Below are 13066 nucleotides of genomic sequence, written 5' to 3'. Positions count from 1 at the left end.
CTTGCATCTTAAGCAAGGGTTAAGCAAGGGTCTCTCCTTCCACAGAAGAGAACATATTGTACTGCCTGTGAACCTATGAGGAGGTACAAGGTGAGGCATGAGCCCAGGCCCCTCTTCTTGTGGTAACTTGGGAGGGTCCTTGTTTGTTTCCAGAGATACTTCAACCCCATGGTCCAGGCTCCTAGAAGGGAAGGGTGAAAGGGCCATACTCCCATGTAGACCAAAAGGTCTGGTTGAGGGGCTAGGACAATGAACCCATTGGTGATGGGAGTGTGTTCTCCAAACCCCTGTCACTCATGCCTCCCCCTCCCCAAAGACACTTCCCCCCATCAAGAACAAGCAGTCTCTCAACTGGCCTGCCAGTTGGAACCTGAAGATCACAAAGGAGGAGACATCCTGGCCATGCCCCCAGCCTCCCACGACAGGCATGCTGTGCCTGAGCCTCAGTGCCCGAGCCCATCCCACTGACTACTTCTTGGACAACTTCTTCTCAGAGTTCTCCTGCCACTTCTTGCACAGGTGAAATCTTGGGAAGGAAGGTCCCCTCTCCTACCCCTGAACAGGGGCTGCCCACACCCAAGCTTTGGCAGGAGTTGGAGCAAGTACAGGGGCAGCAGGATTCAAGATGTACCCCGAGTGCTTGGGCCCTTATGATGAGGGGACAAAGCAACCAGAGCCCTGGGGAACCCACCTATGCCTCCCGCCCTTCCTTGTTCCCTCCTTTGCCAACTCAGAGACCTAGGCCCTGCCCCGCCCCGAGGGTTGGGCTTGGCAGGAGCACTACATTTGTGTTATAGCTCCAACATATCAATGTCCTCACAACTGGGCAGCTACCACCATGGCTTATACACCCCACCCCAGCATGGTGGCTTGCCCAGGCCACTCAGATTGTTATGGCCTGCCCCAGGGAGCTGCCAGGGAGGAAGACTCCCAGGGAAGAGTCAGAGGCTTCTGAAGAAGAATTCCCTAACAAGGGGACACTTGTCTACAAGCAGAAGAAGCAGCTCCTGGTTGACTGCCTTACCAACATCATCAGGTACTGGCCCAGCATATTTATTCTCCCGTTTCTCTAGTTTAGTTGGCCCTGAATTCCAGCACTTCCTTTCTTGAGGAACAGAACTTTCATGCAAGATCCTTCTGCTGGACTACCAGGATAGTACAGTGCTAATGGAACTGGCTGAGGGATCCTTGAGGCTTGATCTGAGTTCTGCACTGTTCCATGGCTATTGGACGAGGTCTGGAGACAATTCATTGTCTCCCCAGGGCTCCTTACCCCTTATCTGTGTCATTCTGACGTGTTGGCTCTGCCTCCATCCTATCCTGTTCCCCTCTAAGAATCCATGGGCCCCAACATGCCTTCCACCGAAGAAGGAAGAAAGGGGCAACTGACTAAGGGCTCTCCTCTGCTTCCTAGTATCTGCTTGTGAAAACAGAAGGCAAGAGCTGCCTCTTGGGGAGCCCCAAAGTCAGGAACCTCCAGGGGACTGCAAGGCCCCTCATTGAAGCCTATCTCCTCCTCCCTGCCTCCCAGGGGCATGCTGGAAGACAAGAACTTCCACAAAGCTGTGGACCAAATCCTGGTGGAGCAGGTGCCTTACTTCTGCCAGTTCTGGAACGAGCAGTCAGCCAGGTTCATGGTCCAGAAGAGCAATCTGTACTTAGTGCCAAACCTGTCTCCACCCTCCAGCACCTGCGAAGAGGAGAAAAGCAAGGAGCAGGAGAAGGACAGACAGGGGCTGGGGGAGGAGGACCAACGGGGGTTGGGGGAGGAGGACAAATGGGGGTTGGGGGAAGAGGATGAATCGGGGTTGGGGAAGAAGGAAGGGGGAGAAGAGGAGGAGAAGAGCAAGGAGGAAGAGGAGGAGTTGGAGGAGGAAGAGGAAGAAGAGGAGACAGAAGAGGAGGAGTTGGGCAAAGAGGAGATAGAGGAGGAGGAGATAGAGGGAAAGGAAACATCTGAGACCTGGAAGGAGATTGAGCCCACAGTTCAGCCAGAGTTCCAGACCTCCCTGCAGTGGCAATGGCGGCCAGACCTGAAGACCCTGGTGAAGGAGGAGCAAGAGCATGAAAATAAAGAGGCCATTGGAAGGTGAGCAGCCAGGCCCAGGTGAGGGTCAGGAGGGAGGCTGCCTGTAGAAGGTTCATAGGATACAGTGGTGCTGAGGCTGGCCCCTACTTGTGTGCACATCTCTTCCTAACTCATCGTTCTGTGACATCATGTTGGTAGCTTAAGGCCTGGGTTAGGAATATTTGTATAACAGCAAAACTGCAGCTTTATTTATTTTCTTCTGTGCAAGCAGATGGTTAGCATTTAGCCAGCACTACAGGAAAGTGGTGACAGTCTTTAGAGTCTCTTCAATGAATGTCTAGAGCCAGAAGAAACCACTTTCTTCTGGCACCAGCTTCCCCTGGGCCAGCTATGGGGATGCATTGTCTTTTTGGGGGATTACCATAGGTCCCACTCATCCCTTCTGCACCCACTCATAACTGCCTTCCTCCAAATCTAGCTCTGGGATGCTGACTCTATTACCTAGATTTCAATCCCACCACTTCTATAAGTAGCGCCCCACCACCACCCAATCCCAGTTACTGGAGATTGAACCCATGCTAGGCAAGTGTTTTATTTCTGAGTTACACCCCAGAACAATCCTCCTACATCAGCCTGAGTAGCTGGGATTATAGGCCTGTGCCACTAAGTTGGTCTCATTTGGCTATATATTGAGCATCTGTGAAACTGGATCAGGATGCCCCAAAGTGTTGCGGGGTGAGCGACAGGGAATCTGCATAGAGCCCCTTTCACACTGTGCTGCACCGAGGAGGTGAGCGGACAACCAGCACAACCAGCACGCAGGTCTGTGGCCTCTCAAAAGCTGTCACCCGCTCCCCCTCACAGGCTACCCGCTTTCGCCAACCTGCAGGAGGCGCTGCTAGAGAACATGATCCAGAACATCCTGGTGGAGGCGAGCCGCGGGGAGGTGGTGCTCACCTCGCGGCCGCGCATCATCGCTCTGCCGCCGCTCAGCGTGCCCAGGTGGGGGGCCAGCGACCGCACTGACCTCGCTGGAGAGGCTTGAGCGGCTGCAGGGGCGGGCCGGCACGGTCGGAAGCCCCGCCTTTACCCCTATCTGGGGCTTTCTGTCTTCCAGGAAGCCGACCCTAGACCCTCTGCTGCCCAAGCAGCAAGAGGAGGTAACCGTCCCAGTGGCGCCACCTCCTCCCGACTCTTTGCTGGCTACCGTGCCCAGCCTCTCTGACATGCCAACCTAGGACCCGCCAAGCTCCCTCTCCACCGCCCTGCCAGTAAAGCATCCAGCCCTTTTTCTCTCTCTACCTGGACTTTATTTCCCCGACGAGGGGGAAACGCGCGTGCACTCTGAGAGGGGTGGAAGGAGGGAGCGGCCAGGATGGAACCGCAGCACCACTGGGCACTTAGGGGCTAGAAGAATGTCCTTCCTTGCTCCACACCTCAGTTGGATGGCAGCTCTCTAGCTGCCGGGCGCTGGACCCAGTCTGGCCAGCGGAGGGCGCTCCGGGGCAGGGCGTAGCTGGCCTTTGCCCGGGTGTAGCCTGATGGACAGAAACTCAGCGCCAGGCCTGGGCAGCGAAACAGGTGGCCATGAGGCGGGGCGAGCACCCCTTTCTCATTGCCCCCACTCGTCTGCTCTGAGGCTCTGCACCCCCAGGCCAGCTTTTTAACATTTGCCGGTCTCCTGGAACTCAGATTGTAAGGGAAACTGAGGCACGCCGCAAAGGGCCAAGAACTAGGTTCTGGGGCACCGGTCAAAGTCACCATCGGGCAGCGGGCCACAGTCCCAACTAAGCGATTCCCACTATGAATTGACCCCTAGACCAAAAGATGTTCCACTTTTTCTAGAACGTCCTCCTCCCTTTCCTCTAACCCCCGCCCGGCAGCCTCTGTCCTCTGCTCCTCGGCTCCTCCCAGCCCAGAGGCAGGTGGGTGGAAAAGTGACATCTGGTGTTGTTCCAGAGGCGCCCAGGTCCCCGGCACCCTCCCCTTCACCCCCGCCGCCAAGGCCTCGGAGGAGCTCCCGTCTCAGAGCCGGAGCCGGGGAGAGGAGGGGGGCGCTCCTCCTCCATGAGTCAATATTTGCCCCGAGCAAACGGGCGCCCGGACAGGTGTGAGTGTGCGTGTGTGCGTGCGTGTGTGTGTGTGTGTGTGTGTGTAGGGGCGGGGACTGGACCTGCGGTATAAGAGTGCGCTGAGCCCGGGTCCTGGCACAAGCTTCGGGGCGTGGGCTGGGGACGAAGCCAAGCAGGACCGCGCAGGGCAGAGGGGCCAGGAAAGCCGGGCGGAGGGTGGCCAGGAAGGGAGGGGCGGGCCAGGTGTGCACCTGTGGTGGCTGCCGCGGCCGCCGACGTGTCAGCCACAGTTGTGCGCAGGTGAGGGCGGTGGCTAGCGGAGCGTTGAGCTGCACTGCGCTCGCGGAAGACCAGGACCAGGAGAACACCGAGGGCCACCTCCAGGCCCCGGGCCCTCCGCTCCCGCCCCGCGACGAGCCCCTCGCACAAACCGGACCTGAGCGTTTTGTTCGTTCGGCTCGCGTGAGGCAGGGGCGGCCACTCAGCACCAACCCCGGGGCCCAGCCGGATCGCCACGCAGGCACCTGCCTGCCGCCGCCGCCACCATATGGGTCGCAGAGGGTGCGCCGCTCCCCGGGGAGATCCGGCTCCCATCCGGCCCCGCCCTCCTTTCCCGCAGATTCTGGGCTGCCCGGCTTGATTCCGGGTAATGCGGGCTGAGCACGCTCCAACAGGGTGGCGGAGGGGGCTGTGGTTTGGGACAGATGCCCTTCTGGAGGTAGAAACTCAGATTCTAGTCCGTCTTGAGCAAGTCATTTCCCAGCCTCTCGATTTTCCCATTTGCACAATGAGAGTGTTGGTCTGGCCTCCCACAGGGTGATGGCCTTCCCTGCCTCCCTATCCTGGTTCCTGGACTTCTAGCCATACTTTGAGCCCTCCTGATGGGGAAGATGGAGGCCCTGCCGAGGTTGGAGCCAGAGCTATGAGGTGTGGAAAATCTGGGGGGGGCCAAATGGGGACTCAATTCACCCCTCAGATCTCTGGGGCTGCTTGCTGATGGCCTGAGATTTCCCTTCCTGCCACCCTCTGGTACTCCTTTCAGTCCAGCGTCTTAGACCATCCTAAAGACTGAAAAGGACAAAGATAGGGTTCCAAGATACACAACTCACCTCCCTAACTCCAATCCTAGGGCCCTTGTTCAGACAATTGGGTGGGCTAGGTCTAATTAGTTCCCAGCTCACAGCCAGTTTCTGGATCGTTATCCACAACCCACATCTAGAACAGGCCCTTCCCCCTTTCATTTGCCCAAAATGCAAACATGTAACCTGCAGGAGGGGGAATGGAGATTGTCAGGCCCTGGCCTTCTGCTTGAGGAGCCCGGAACTAAGGGCTCCATACAAGTCCTAGAGTCAGGACAAGCCAGAACTGAGTCTCTGCCCTGTGAAGTCCCCCCTGCCTCCGGACAATGCACAGCCAAGCTGAGCTAGCACCAGAGGGGCCAGTAGCATGTAGGAGTGGTAGAAGGGTCCTTGGACAGAATTAAAGAGCTTCTAGTTTCCGTTTGAGATGAGGGAGCATCACCCGAGGGAACTGCATCCCCAGGCAGAGAAAACCCCCAGGGTGCTGGGGACCAGGGTCAAAAGTGGTTCCAAAATTGAATGTTTCTGGAGATGCTAGCTTGTCCCCTCCACCACCTCTCTCACTCTACTGCCCTCCCCACCCAACTACCCTGAGGTCCCACAGGATCTACTGAGTCCCTGTCATGGAAGTTGGGGGTGGGGTGGTGAGACGGCTCTGACAGATCCCAGGCAAATCTGGGGAGAAGGTGGGCTCTTGGGGGAACAGCTCGGAGGTGGGGGAGGACCCAGGGGCCTCCAGCTGGGTGTGTGCAGCCCCCATCTTGGCCTTCCTGACCAGGCTTCTGTCCTGGCCCAGCCTCTTCCTCTTTGCCTGGTACTGAATGATTTACCTGTCAGGGGCCTGGCCTGGCACACCTTCCCTGGGTCTTAGAGGGTATCCCCTCCCCTCCTCTCCCCAACCAGGGCAGGGAGCTACAGCTCCCCTCTGATTGAGATTCCATGCCCTGAGGCTGAACAACAAAGAGGTCTCCCCTAGGAAATGACCCCCCAGAAGCAGTCCTTGAAGGGAGGGTCTAGGGCCTGGGGATCTGGTGATAGAGACCATTGTTCCTGCCCCAGGGCCCCATTTCCCCAGACTTCCACCCTGTACCCATCCCCAAGTCCTGCATTTCCTGGCCATTACCCAGGATCTGGTCTCTCCTCCAGGTCCCTCCTCCCTGACTGACGTGAGAGGGCGGAGTCTCCAGGCGCCTGCCAAGCCTGCAGGTGCTGGGCTGCATGGGGAGGGGGGTCCTTAGCAGCTGGTGTTCGGGCGGCCCCTCCCCCCTCCCTGCTCTAAGCCAGAGCCTGCTTCCTGTCATCCCTGTCAGCACCCTGGATGGGGGAGGGAACAGGTAGTGGGAGAAGAGGGAAAAGAACTGAGCAGTTGGAGTGCAGTCATGGGGGGACTGGGAAACAGCCAAAGAGAAATAGCAGTGGGGGAAGGCCGAGAAAGGGGCCTGAGAACAGGGGCAGAAAGGACAGAATGTGCATCCCAGAGCTGAGTGAGAACACAGGGGAGATTCAGGGACCTGGGAGGTTGCAGACCCTCAGACAGTGAAGACGTGACTACAGGGAGACCAGAGACAGAGAACCCAGGGAAGGGGAACAGAGACATAGGGACAATCTGAAGGAACAGGAGATGGACACTGCAGAAAGATGTAGGTTTAGAACATCTTGTAACCACAGGTGGAAGGCACAGTGTGGGTGGAGGAAGGGGTCACTGTGGACATATCGAGGTGCTGAAGTGCCCCTCCACTGAGGATATAGAGGTAGGCTGTGAATAGGGACAGCTGGGCTGGAGGTGGGGCTATTGGGGATGCCCCTCCCCCTTTTGGAAGACCATTCTCCTATTAAAGGACTGGAGGTAAAAAGGGACCGAGCTCATGCCACCACTAGACACTGAAGGGCAGGAGAAGTGATGAGCCTAGATGTGACTCCATCTCTCCCCTTTTTCTTTTTGGTCACAGTGGACAGGCCAACAGCTAGGGAAGCTGCCTTGCCCTACTCTATTAAATTCTGACCTGGCCTTGGAACTTCTGGGCTTGGAAGCCATCCAGAATCTATGTGAGAGTGGGGAGACCAGGAAGGGGGGCTCATACCCAGGTGCTAATCCCCATCCAGCCAAGGCAGTACCAGAGCCTCATTGACCTTCTTGGAGATTAGTCCCCATGGAGACCACTGGCAACTCGCCCCCTCACTCTGGCTGGGCCAGGTGGGTGGCAGGGTGGGGCAGGCAGAGGCTGGATGGGGAGGGGAGTGAGCCTTCCTAAGGCATCACAGGATCACAGCAGGCAGGGTTAGGAGGCCCCTCCAGGATCATCAACCAGTTTAACTTAACAGGCAAAAAAAAAACCCCAGAGGCTCCAAGAGTGAGAGTGACTGGCTAAAGGCCACAGATGGAGCCAAGAAAAGCAATGGGAGCAGAAGCCAGATCTTTGGTTTCATTCCCAGGTGTTTTTTCCTGGAGAGCAGAGGCCTGTGCAGGAACAAGAGAAATTGGGACACCTGCTCTGACCTTGTCAAAGAGGTCATGAGCAGGCAAGGTGTGAAGGTGCACCATGCTGAGTGCGTGCTGGCCTTCCCAGGGCCAGGAGGAGGAGGAGGAGACAGATCCCGGCACCCTGCTTGCTGCCTGGACCACCTCTGATCCCAGCCCAGCCTCTGGTGGGGCGGTGGGGAGAACCATGCCACAAAAGCTGTTATAACTGCAGGCGACAGTAACCTTTAACATTTGTTGGGCACATGCTGTAGGGCAGTTTTCTGTTTTGCATGTATTTAAATCTTCACAACAGTCTTTAATAAAGACAATTATACCCATTTCACAGAGGAAAAAAAAAAACTTGAGAAGCACAGTGTATCACCCGACTTATAAGCAGTGGAGTTAAAATTTGATCCCGGTAGCAGCCTGGCTCCAGAGCCCACTCTTTCTAGCCTTTCTGTGCCTGTACAACAATGGCTGGGCAGTTCCAATGATGTCTCTCTGGGCAACTGCAGAGTGGGCATGTGTGCATGTGAAAGTGCACAAGGTCATGGTCACGTGTGAATCCGACACCCCACACAGTGCCTTGCATGTGGTACATCTTATTAAATATTTGGGGAACAAGTGAGTGAACAAACATCTGTCATAAATGAGTATGACATTAAAGTGTCTATCTACAGAATCCTAGAACAAGGCTGTTCACGTGTGAAACGTGTGGTATCTTATCCGTGTGCCTGTAACTATGGATGGCTCTGTCTCCATCTGATTTCGAAGGTGTGTGTTATGTGGCCCCTCCCTGCAGCCCTGTGGCCTTGTGTCTGAGTGAACAGGCAGTGGCTGCTTCCCATCTCCTTGGATGGTGGCCAGTTCTCCAACCCTACTGAGCGGCAGGGAAGAGGGGCTCCGCTTCTGGTGGGAGGGGACCATGGATCTGGCTAGGCGGGGCTCCCTCCAGAGTCGGCCTGATCTGGGCTGCTTTCTGCACTGAGTTATCTCCGTCTCCCAGGAGACCAACCTTGCACAGCCCCAGGGAAGGAGTTCATCTGCCTGTTTCAGACCTGGGGTGGGGCGGGGACTAGAGAAGCCAGGCTGGAAAGGGACCAGGGTGGCAGCGGGCAACATTCACAGAATTTGCATCTTCAGTCTCCAAAGCCCTGGATGATTTCCCAGGGAAATGAGGGGAAGGGGTGGGAGCAGACCACTTTGAGGAAAAAGACATTGGCCGCCAGCACCACTAAGCGGCCCAGCAGTACTGAGAAGCTGAGCTATTCGTGGGAGGGGCTCTCTACTTGGGGGAGGTGTCACTTCTCTGGGGTTTCTCAGGCCCTTTTCCTGGGATGGAAACCTGAGTGGGATCTCAGGGTTGAGTCTGAGGGTTTCTCTGTAGAATCTGCATGTCCCTAATGTGGGATGGGTGTCTGGTTGGAATCTGAGAGCCTTGCTGAGGGGATTCAAATCTTAGGATTTCTCTGTGAGGTCTTAGTAGTTTGTGTGGGATGAGTGTTTTGGCAGAATCATGGGTTGGGGTGTGGCATGGCAGGATCCTTAGATTTCTCTGTGGGACCCAAAGGTTCCAATAGGAACGAGATGAAGAGCTAGATGGGCTCAGAGTGAGTTGGGTTCTCTGAGGGTGATGAGATCCCTATTCAGTCCTGGGATCAGAGGATGTTGGGGGGCAGTTAACTCCCAGTCCATGCCCAAAGGCCAAGTCTGTGGAGGAGGTAGGAGTGATGGTGCTGAGCTGGCAAACAAAGCCACCTGGGCATCCATCCTTCAGGAAGCTCTGAGCACAGCTGATCTGGGAAAACAAACAGGGACAGCTGCTGGGCTGGGAGGGGACCCAAGGGGGAGGCTGAGGGACCCGGCTGGACCAGCCTGCTTGGGAAAGGAGGAGACGCGAGGGTTCCACATCACAGGACAGGATGAGCTCCCACAGTCCCATTCTGGCACCCCAGGGTGGTAATTCCTGAGAGCCCTAAAGCCAGGGGAGGGTCTCGGGGTATGTGGGACCCTGAAAGTTCTTCTGGACCAGGGGCTGTAGGTGATGTTGGACATGTGGTGTGCACATTTTTAAAAAAGCTGGTTGTGGATAGAACTAAAAGCCAAGGGTGGGGTGGAGGGACCTACATATTTTCCGGAAGAGAAAACCAAGGTACAGAGAGGGGAGAAGCTGGCTGGTACCAAGATTAGAGCTGCCAACTGGAGTGGGATGGGGGGCTTCTCACACACCCCAAATGGCCCCGCGCCAAATCCCAGATGGATGCCTAATTCTGACCCAGCTCTAAGCTGCTACCTGGCCCCGCCCGCTCCCCGACCCACAGACACACCCACGCACACACAAACCCCTCCTAAGGAATACTGTCATCTACCAACACCTGGACTGCCCCCAACCCCAGGTGGAGCCGGTTCCTCAGCGGCATGTCCAGACCCTGGCCGCAGAGCAAACAGAGCCTCGGGGCTAACACACTAGGGCCGCATCACCGACAGCGCAGACGCACAGCCTGACGCATTCGCCACCAGCCCCACTGGCCCCTCCCAACCTCAGCGACCCACCAACTCCCCCGCCCCATCGCCTGAGCCTGCTTTTGGACCAGCGTGGCCTGGCTGCGCCCTCTGGTGGCAGAATCCAGAATTGTTTACTGAAGGAGGGAAAGTGAGAGATCTGACTGCTCACGCCTCATCTTGGCCTTCACCCAGGCTTGTGAAACTGAAATCAGAGGCTGGGACATCAAAGCTCCAGAACTCGCTATTGTCCCATTCTGTAGTTTGGATTATACTTGTAGCTTGAGGAAAATTATATCCCATTTGTGTTTGTCTTACCCTCTCCAGGGACTGGAGAGGACTGGGTGTGGTTATGGCCCCACTCCCAATCAGACCTAGTGGTGATTGTCCCTTCTCTGATCCCCATCCCTCTGACTTGGACTCCACCTCCATGCCCAGTTCTAGGGCATTCCTCTTCATGAATATGAGCCCTGACAGCAATTTTTCTTCTTTTCTTGAATCTTTCCACATTTTTTATTGTGCATTATAGTTATACATCTGACAGCAATTTTTCATGAGTGCAAAGAGAGATCCAGCACCCAGAACCCCGTTCTCAGTAACCCAGGACTTCAGGAGTGAGGAGGTTAGCAGGATGGGCAAACCATCCAAGCCCTGCTCCTACTGGAGAATTTCCTCTACCCTGTTTCCCCCATGGACATTTGGCCCACACCTGACCATCTTGCTATTTACTCAACAGGTTTCATTGAGTGTCTACTATGTATCCAGAATTGTGCCACATTTGAGGATAACAACAAAGAACAAGACATACACTGTCCCTGCCCCTTTGAGTAGAGCTTACACTCTTACTAATAAGACAGACATTTGTACACCTATAAACAAACACAAAATGAAAAAGGTATGTTGACAGAGTGATAGACACTAGGGAGAAAATATGGTGATGTAGGGGATGCCAGGAAAAGCATCACCCAGGAGATGCCAGAGGAGCTACAAGGACAAGATCTTGTGACTAAGATATTCCAGGGAACAGGAACAGTAATTTCCCTCTCCAATGCAAAGGCCCTGAGGTGGGAATGGACTTAGCAGGTTGTGAAAAAGGATAGAAGGTGGCATCATGGGCTTCCAGAAACTGGGACAGTCACATCTGCCCTTTTGTGGAGTCCTTTTGGTCACAGGAGTTGGGTCAAAGTTGTGGCAGAGCCCTGGCTTTGGTTTTTGATTTGTTTTTGTTTTTGACTTAGTTCTGCTCTTGCTCTCGAAACTGGCTACTTATGTGTTAGAGATACTGGGGTGCCGCAAGGAATCAAACACGAACTAAGAAGCAGTTTAGCAAGGCCAACTTTACTTCTGCAGAAGGGTGCGCTACCAAACAAAGTGCAGCAAGCAAGCACACTTGGGAGGGCAGTTCGCTTGTTTTTGTGTCTAATGCAGCCCTGCCCCTGCTCTGATAGAAGCTTGGGTTAAAATCTACAAGATTGGCCAGTTTTTAAAACGGGGAGGGCAAAAGGAAGGGTTATAGTTAAGATGGCTAAGATTGGATCTTACTCCCAATTAAGGCTAAATACTATATTCTGAAAATGGACCATGGGACTTTCTATTTCCTCACAACCCGCCCCCCCGACTTTTCTTTTTATACCTTTTGGCTTCCTTTTCACTTTTGTTCTTGTACCCTTTGGTATTGCCATTCATCCTAGATATATTCACTTTTTAGGTGGAAATTGACCATGCAAATGAGCTCTCCTCTTTTCAGCAGTCTGGATATCCATGCCAGTGACCAGGAGCACTTGGTAAGGTCCTTTTCAGGTCCTTCTTTTAAGGTCCTTCTGTTGAAGCTTGTCTTCTTTCCACATCCTGATTAAAATCAAGTGGCCAGGCTGGAAGTGATGAATTGCAAACTTCAGAAGAGGAGTCTGAGCAGCAACTATAATAATCATACCAGAAAAAGAAACACAGATCTCAAATAGACTCAGAACAAAGTTATGGCTCTGACAGAACTTTTTGTGGCATTTATCAGGCACCCTATATAAAAACCCTTCCTTTATAACCTCCCAGTTTAATTTCTTTTCAAGAGGGCTGATACAAATGTACATCTCAGGTAACAATAAAAGAATCATTGTCTTATCTTTTAGATGTCCATTAAAGGCTATGTTTTGGTTATACACTTCTGCTGGGTGTTTAAGACCAAGTTGGTCAAAATTGTCCTTTTTCCTCTCTACTGTTATAGTCAGCTGAAATTTGTCAGGGATCATTCTTGGGAACTTGTGAGAAGCGTCTTAGCTCCTTTAGTTTTTCCTCTACCAGTTATATCATCTGCCAGGAAGTGTGAGGGCCTTGCTGACCCATGTGGCTTCCCTTGGAATCATCAGGGACATTCCCCTCTCCCATGAACCTCCTCTTTGCAGAATGTTTACTGGTTGGCTTCCTGTTCTCTAGGGTCCTCTCAATCCCCCTGATTGGGAGGTCCTGTGACTCACTAGAGTTGCAGGGCCCTTAGAGGGGTCCCCATGATTCCCTGGGTTCTGGCCAACCTAAGAGGGCAAGGACCAAAATATTGGCTGCTTTTTCCTTGGCCCTTTTACTTCATTAACTTTGGTCTCCATGTTTTGGTTTTAAACACCCAGCATGTCCATTTCACCAGTCTTGAAATAGAAGTACTGGGTTTTAATTTCAATGCCTATAATTTTATAGTTACTCCTTCCATTTAATAGGGGTATCAGTACTAGAAGTCAGCTTTATATCCTATCTGTCCTATAAGTGATGGTTTATTTTCTCAAATTAACTGAGGTTGTTCTGTTAGAAGCATTGTTTCTGCAAAACACTAACAAGCAACAGTTGTAAAGTTTTACAAGGAAAATACAAAATAAAATTAATAAGAGCAAAAACATACTCAGTTTTTATAATAGCTAAGAACTAGGAAACATAATTT

The 13066-nt window shown here is 53.7% G+C and overlaps 1 protein-coding gene across 1 annotated transcript in view; it reads left to right on the top strand.

Annotated features, from left to right (window-relative positions):
* Cfap65 (cilia and flagella associated protein 65) overlaps positions 1-3328 on the top strand; it is a 33221-nt gene extending 29893 nt beyond the window's left edge. The window contains exons 29-34 of the mRNA XM_058577567.1: positions 46-90; positions 317-519; positions 908-1036; positions 1532-2089; positions 2894-3031; positions 3147-3328. Of these exons, the coding sequence (XP_058433550.1) occupies positions 46-90; positions 317-519; positions 908-1036; positions 1532-2089; positions 2894-3031; positions 3147-3267 (1194 nt within the window). The 3' untranslated portion in view covers positions 3268-3328. The remainder of the gene's footprint in view (positions 1-45; positions 91-316; positions 520-907; positions 1037-1531; positions 2090-2893; positions 3032-3146) is intronic.
* Positions 3329-13066: the final 9738 nt, after the last annotated feature.

This window comes from Marmota monax, unplaced genomic scaffold (genome assembly GCF_021218885.2).
Source record: "Marmota monax isolate L192 unplaced genomic scaffold, Marmota_monax_Labrador192_F-V1.1 WCK01_AAM20220418_F8-fsc00041, whole genome shotgun sequence".
Taxonomy (NCBI): Eukaryota; Metazoa; Chordata; class Mammalia; order Rodentia; family Sciuridae; genus Marmota; species Marmota monax.
The sequence above is the reverse complement of the archived record's forward strand: the minus strand, read 5'-3'. Positions and strand labels throughout refer to the sequence as shown.